Source organism: Sus scrofa, chromosome 7 (assembly GCF_054392235.1).
Source record: "Sus scrofa isolate SSC_HxYL_T2T_F1_AM1 chromosome 7, Sscrofa_HxYL_maternal_Yorkshire_Landrace_v2.0, whole genome shotgun sequence".
NCBI lineage: Eukaryota > Metazoa > Chordata > Mammalia > Artiodactyla > Suidae > Sus > Sus scrofa.
The window spans coordinates 125,657,599-125,665,002 of NC_139389.1; the positions used below are offsets into that span (position 1 = coordinate 125,657,599).

Here is a 7,404-nt window from a genome sequence, read left to right on the forward strand (position 1 = left end):
TGGCTGGGAATGAAATGGAATCACAAAGGGTGTTCTTCACTTGTGCAGATGGATTAGTTCTTTTGCCAAGGCTGGGCTTCTCTGACAAGGTAGTTAGAAGATTCTAGAAGGGTCACAGACCTAGAGAGAAAATCAGTGTCCCAGATTGAGTGTTTAAGTATATTTCCACGTAGAGGCTTGAGAAATTTTCCAGTCTTTGCGGGAGGCAGATATAACGCCACTTATGTAAGAAATAATCCCTTTTCCTGCTTTGGCCCCAGGTCTAATCTGAGTATTTTCCGCCACCTGGTGGCGTTTAGATGAATAACGGATTTGTAGGAAGGGCGGGTCCTCCGGCTCTACACTCCTTAGTGACTGACTTCACCGGAAGGCTTCCCAGGTCGTTTGTTATCTGTTTACGAATGTATGAAAGAATCTATGTGCGTATTTCAGCAAACATCTTATTTTATTTATTTAAAATTTTTTTTCTTTTATTTTTTTGTCTTTTTAGGGCCGCACCTGTGGCATATGGAGGTCCTCAGGCTACAGGTCAAATCAGAGCTGAAGCTGCTGAAGCTGCTGGCCAGAGCAATGCAGGATCTGTACCTCATCTTCGACCTACACCACAGTTCATGGCAACACCAGGTCTTTAACCCACTGAACAAAGCCAAGGATCGAACCTGCGTCCTCATGGGTGCTAGTCAGATTCAGCTGAGTCATGTCGGGAACTCCCAAATGTCCTGTTTTAGAATAGCTTTTTTGTTTGTTTGTTTGTTTGTTTTCCAGCCTCACCAGAAGCAATCAGAAGTTCCTGGGCCAGGGATCCAACCTGTGCTACAACAGTGACCCAAGCCACAGCAGTGACAACACTGGATCCTCAACCCACTGAGCCACCAGCAAACTCCTTATTTTAGAATAGTTTTATTCTTAGAGAAAAGTTACAAGGATAGTCCAGAGAGTTTGTGTATACTCACCTAGCTTCCCCTCATTAACCTCTTTCATTACCATGATACGTTTGTCCCCTCTAAGAAACCAACATGGGAGTTCCCGTCGTGGCGCAGTGGTTAACGAATCTGACTAGGAACCATGAGGTTGCGGGTTCGGTCCCTGCCCTTGCTCAGTGGGTTAACGATCCGGCGTTGCCATGAGCTGTGGTGTAGGTTGCAGAGGCGGCTCAGATCCTGTGTTGCTGTGGCTGTGGTGTAGGCCGGTGGCTACAGCTCCCATTAGACCCCTAGCCTGGGAACCTCCAGATGCCGCGGGAGAGGCCCAAGAAATAGCAAAAAAAAGACAAAAAAGAAAGAAACCAACATTGATATATTACTATTAACTAAACTCTAGACGACATTCAGATTTCATTTTTCCCACTGAGGTCCTTTGTTCCAAAATCCCTTCCAGAAATACCGCAGCATATTTAGTTACCAGGTCTCCTTACTCTTCTTTGGTCTGTGACAGTTTCTCAGTCTCTTGTTTTTCATGACTTGATGGTTTTTTTTTTTCGTTTGTTTGTTTTTTGCCTTTTTGCCTTTTTGCCTTTTCTAGGGCTGCTCCTGAGGCACATTCCATGTTCCCAGGCTGGGGTCCAATCGGAGCTGTAGCCCACCAGAGCCCACGCCAGAGCCACAGCAACGCGGGATCCGAGCTCTGTCTGCAACCTACACCACAGCTCACAGCAATACCAGATCCTTAACCCACTGAGCAAGGCTAGGGACCGAACCCGAAACCTCATGGTTCCTAGTTGGATTCGTTAACCACTGAGCCATGATGGGAACTCCCTGATCTTGATGGTTTTGAGGAGTGTTAGGTATTTTGTGGGTTTGTCTCGTGTTTCTCTCATGACGGGGGTATGGGCTCTGAGGACGTGAAGTGACCTTGTCATTGCCTGGTATCAGAGGTACAGGCCATCAACACAACTGATCACTGATGATAACTGCGACCTAGCAGGCCAGTCCTCGCCAGGTTTCTCCACTGAAAACGTACTGTTTTCCTTTCCATAATCTATTCCTAAATTCAGCCCGCATTTTCTTTCCTTTTTTTTTTGTCTTTTTTGCCATTTCTTGGGCTGCTCCTGTGGCATATGGAGGTTCCCAGGCTAGGGGTGGAATTGGAACCATAGCCGCTGGCCTACACCAGAGCCACAGCAATGCGGGATCCGAGCTGCGTCTGCAACCTACACCACAGCTCACAGCAATGCTAGATCCTTAACCCACTGAGCAAGGCCAGGGATCGAACCCGCAACCTCATGGTTCCTAGTTGGATTCGTTAACCACTGCGCCACAACAGGAATCCCCGCCCGCATTTAAATGGGGGACGACAATAAACACCACTTTCTAAAGGGGGGAATATCCACACAAATGATTTAAAATCTTCTGCAAGGAAAACTGGACTCTTCTCCCACACTTATTTATATCAGAATTAACTCATGGATATTTATGTTACACTTTGGGTTATAATCCAAATTTGTTCCTCAAATTGTATCTTTTGCCAGTGGGAGCTCTTTCAGGCTGGCTCCCATGTTCCTTTAAAATACCAATTGATTTCTGCTTTATGAGCATATCTTTTTTAAAAATTCAGTGAATTTCATTGTATTTTTATAGTTGTGCAACCATCATCACAAACTAATTTTACCTTTCCATCCCAAACACCCAGCCCATCCCTCTCCCACCATGAGCACTTTTTTTTTTTTTTTTTTTTTTTTTTTTTACTTTTTAGGGCCACCCTCATGGCATATGGAGGTTCCCAGGCTAGGGGGTCTAATCGGAGCCACAGCCACTTGGCCTACACCACAGCCACAGCAAGGCCAGATATGAGCCGTGTCTGCAACCTACACCACAGCTCATGGCAATGCCGGATCCTTAACCCACTGAGCAAGGCCAGGGATGGAACTCGAAACCTCATGGTTCCAAGTCGGATTCATTTCCACTGCACCATGATGGGAATTCCAAAACAGATTTTTAAAAGGTCATTTTATTTGCATTTCTTTATTTTACAAGTTCATGTCTATAACCTATTAAAATGATACTCAGAAATAGATGCTTTGATGACACACATCAGAACCTGGGGTTAGAGATGGCAGTTGCAATCGTACCAGATTCAGCATTTAATTCTGCCTATTGTTTTGATGGTTCAGAATAAAAAAATTCTAATTCACACAGAAAATAATACTTTAACCACTGCTCAGTAGCTTCATGTTTAATGTAGGGCATTGTGCACCTAAAATCTATTTCTGGTACATTATCACATCTGACAGCTATGCTTGTACCTATTATCACACGAGCTGACGTCTCAACAAGATCTGATCAGCATATGCACCCGAACCTTGCCTGTCCTCTCAGAGTATCACACATGTGCAGTGATAAGCCTTTTTGAACAACTGTGTATAAGAAAATTCATGGGGTGAATTTAAATGTATAAATACCTGCACAAGACTATATCCTTTTAGTCAATGACACATTAAGGAGATATTAAACAGGGCCCCAAACGACAAAGCGTTATACTGAGAGCTGCCCAGAAACGAGTTACTTGGCAGCACAAGATAGGGATTGGTTGGTGTTAATCACTGAGCCTTTGGGCGGTTCTACCTTCATGCTCTGCGCCCTGCCAGATGGCCCTTCCTCATTTCCCCAATTCAAGTGAAATGCCCCTCTAATCCTGCCTGGAGAAGGGCCTCCTCCTCCGCCGCCGCTGCCTCCTCATCTTTTATTAGTGTCAGTAACTGCAATAAGCCAGGGACTGAGCCTCCTCTGATAGAGTCGACTTCCTGCCCGGTGTTCTGCAGACCATTCCAGCAATGGTTTGGTCTAGATGGGCCTGATTCACAACTTCTGGCTCAATTGCTCCTCTCTCTACCAGCTTCTGCAGTAGAGGCTCCAGCCTTAGTATGTAAGCAGACAGTTTTTCTTCATCCTTCTAAGTGGTCAAATATTTGAACTGCTGCTCCCTAGGATCATCGAGAACCCTAAATACCTGCTCAAGAACCTGCAGGCATTCAGGGACTGTGATTAAAGGACTGTTTATCTTGAGGACACGAATGATATCAGATGCTGGGCCTCTAAGGCTCTCCAGCAATCGCCTTCTTTTTTCAGCATCTGACATTTGTCATGTTTTCATTATTTGAGTGATATGAAACAGCCAGGATTCAAATTCTTCTTCTTCTGGTTCTGAAGGGTCACTGCCTGAAAATACTTTCGGCTTTTTGTACTTCAAGTATTACAGGGCAGGCTGCACAGCCTCATCTAATGCCTGTGCCAACATAGCAGCCTGCATTTCTGGGATCATGCCCTGGTCTAGTTCAAAAGGGCCGTTTCCATAGCCAAGGGCTCTGGTAAACTCACCCAAAGTCATGCCCTCTCCCTTTAAGAATTCATGTAATCTGCTTAAAAATTCGTTGTCTGGGTCTGGGGGCTAAAGATCACTCTCCAGCCACGCCCCTTTCCGGGTATCTCCTTAGGGACTAGAGCATGACTTGTCTCCTCAGTAAGCCCTATTAAAGCTACGTGCCTATTCTCATCCCTCCGGAACAGCCTCCTGAGCAGTCAGTCGGTACTCGCCCAAAAGAGCTAAACCGGCTTACAGAGCCTCCTGCATTTCTGCCACATTACAGGCCTGGGGGATGCCGGCAATCAACAGTGCTTTCCGAGGGTTCCCATCCATCCCCCTACACCAGTCTTCTAAGAGCCTCAGCGTCATGGTGCCCCTCAAACAACCGATTGAAATTCCAATTTGCCCTGGCCACGGATGCCACCACAGTTCACAGTGTTCCTCCGAGGAACCCCCGTCAAGTCTCTCCTACGTCCGGAGTTCCGACGGGCTGCAAGGACCAAGCAATCGGGTTAGTTGAAAGTGTCAAGGAATGACCCGAGCCCGGAGAAGCCCAGAGGACCCGCGCCAGCGGCCGGCCCTACTGCGGCAGCCAGCCACCTTACCCTCTCTCGGCCTCGGGCGCCCGGCAGCAGACCGCGGGGTCCCGCTTCCCCACTCCATTATCTAGTCGCCAGTGTCTGTGTCCACCGCCGGCGGCCGAGGCGCCAAGACCTGCTGCCAATGCTTCCCGGATGGCCTGGCCCGAGGAGCGGGAGAGTGGCCTCTCCTCCACTCGAAGGGACACCCGAGAGGGATAACCGGGGCTGCGCAGACGAGCGCCGGAGGATGGCTGACCGCTCGTCGCTGCGGCGCTCTCCGCAGCAAGGCACGACGCGGCGATCAGAGCCGCTAGCGAAGCACAGAGGTCGAGGAGCGCTGAAGGGACCAGGCCCAGATGGCAGCCCACCCGAAGGTCGCGTCACCACCGGTGCCTCGGCAACCTCCGCCTGCGTAGCGATCCGAGAGCTGTCAGGTGCGCTCGGGAGGAGGCTGCCCCGCGGCTGCCGAGGGGCCCTGACGTCACCAAGGGAGGCGGGCCTTTGGGGGCGGGGCAGGGCGCTTCCGGCCGGGGCCGGAAGCCCGGACTGTGGCAGCATCCGGGACGGCCGGCGGGCGGGCCAACCCGGACAGGAGGTGAGAGTCGGAATCTGCCCAGCTCCGCAGGCTCGGCCGGTGGCCGCTGCCCGGTCCTGGGCTCCCGGCGGTGCAAGGCGAAGAGGCCCGGGTCTGGCGCCGCCCGCGCAGCCCTGGTCGCGGCCGGCGGGCGCTGCAGCGCGACAGGGGGCGGGGCCGGCCGCAGGGAGGCCGGAGCGGCTGGGAGCCTCCGGGCTGGGCCGGGTGACATCGGCTGGGGCTCCGGCAGCCGCGACAGGGGCCGGGCCGCCGCGTGACCGGCTACAGTCACGCTGTGCTTAATCACAATTAGCTTTTGCTCCAGACTGGCGGTGCTCACCATTCTCCCAGCCGGTAACCCCGGGGATTTCTTTTATGGTGGCTTCCTCTGAAATGCCAAAGCCACCCGATTATTCAGAGCTGAGTGACTCTTTAACGCTTCCCGTGGGAACAGGAAGATTTTCGGGACCACTGTAAGTGTTTAAGAGTTACTTTCTTAACTTGGGGGCTCCAACATTGGTTTGACTTGTAGAACCGAGTGACATGAAGCAATACTGGTGAATCAGAAAGTATTTGAACTGTACACGTGAAATGTTGCGTAGAAAACTAGTTTAATTACAGTTTAAGGGAAGGTGTGCTGGACCCATTTAAGCTAGATATGATTTGTTGATCTGTGGGATTCGCATAAAAAGCACACTCAATATATACTGAAGCTTTACTTCCTCATAACTCACAGAAAACCTGTAAGTTGTTTACATTTCTTTAATAAATGGAAATTTAGTTATTTTAAACCTCACATGTGTTTGGGGGGTATTTTAGAGCTTATTGGAAATAAAGTACATTTGGAATAGTTGACAAATACCAGCTTTATTAGACCCTAACTTTTTTTTTTTTTTTTTTAAACCGGAAGGCACAGAGCATGGAGAATGATGAACTTCCGTCAGCGGATGGGATGGATTGGAGTGGGATTGTATCTGTTAGCAAGTGCAGCAGCATTTTACTACGTTTTTGAAATCAATGAGACTTACAACAGGCTGGCCTTGGAACACATTCAGCAGCACCCAGAGGAGCCCCTTGAGGGAACCACATGGACACACTCCTTGAAATCTCGGTTACTTTCCCTACCTTTTTGGTTTTGGACAATTATTTTTCTGATACCGTACTTACAGATGTTTTTGTTCCTTTACTCTTGTACAAGAGCTGACCCCAAGACGGTGGGTTACTGTATTATTCCCATATGCTTGGCCGTTATATGCAATCGCCACCAGGCATTTGTCAAGGCGTCTAATCAGATCAGCAGACTACAACTGATTGACACATAAAATCAGTCGCCATTTTTTCCTTACAAGTACAAAACTGCCGGTATTGTATGGAGCCTGATCACAAGACTGCAGTTCCTTCACAGATCTCAGGAAGTTGTGGTGGGGCAGAGGCTTTTTAAAAAAAATGTGACTAGGGGACTATCTTTATCTGAATAATAATGAGTTTTTAGGTAAAGCCTGAGATACAGTACTACAAAATCATGTTAATGACTTCAGATTTTGGAAGTAAAATTTTACCTGTTATTTGCATTCTTTAGAAACTTGAATAAGTTTACCTGGACTCATATTTTTATTCTACTGTGCAACATAGTGATGATTCAGAAAATTTTCCTTTGGGGAAAAAAATGAATATGAACATTTCCATTGTGTTTAATGTTAAACGGTCCAAACATGGTCATAAAATTTAAATTTTATACAATTACTTGGCTTGCTTTAAAATTCTTCAAACTAAAATACCAATTTATTCTGTTGTAGCTAAGCCAACTATTTATGCTTGCTTGCTATCACCGTGTGAGAAATTGGTTTAAAATTATTGAGGTGATGTTTCTTGATAAGCAAAATATGTTCTTTTGGTAATGCTACTGGCATTATTAATCAGCTAACTTTTTTTTTTTTTTTTTTTTCTAAG

The 7,404-nt window shown here is 47.6% G+C and overlaps 2 protein-coding genes across 3 annotated transcripts; one reads left to right on the forward strand and one right to left on the reverse strand.

Annotated features, from left to right (window-relative positions):
• Positions 1-2,930: 2,930 nt before the first annotated feature.
• On the reverse strand, positions 2,931-5,797 carry MOAP1 (modulator of apoptosis 1). The gene is made up of 3 exons (XM_021099631.2): positions 5,791-5,797; positions 4,905-5,752; positions 2,931-4,789 (listed from the first exon to the last, which is right to left on the reverse strand). The coding sequence occupies exons 1-2, from the start codon at positions 5,795-5,797 to the stop codon at positions 4,962-4,964; spliced, it is 798 nt and encodes a 265-aa protein (XP_020955290.2). The 3' UTR covers positions 2,931-4,789; positions 4,905-4,961.
• Positions 5,437-7,194, forward strand: LYSET (lysosomal enzyme trafficking factor). Of its 2 annotated transcripts, none has more exon segments than NM_001001629.2 (2): positions 5,437-5,927; positions 6,365-7,194. In NM_001001629.2, coding segments are annotated over 2 exon segments (510 nt in total). In that variant the 5' UTR covers positions 5,437-5,829; the 3' UTR covers positions 6,777-7,194.
• Positions 7,195-7,404: the final 210 nt, after the last annotated feature.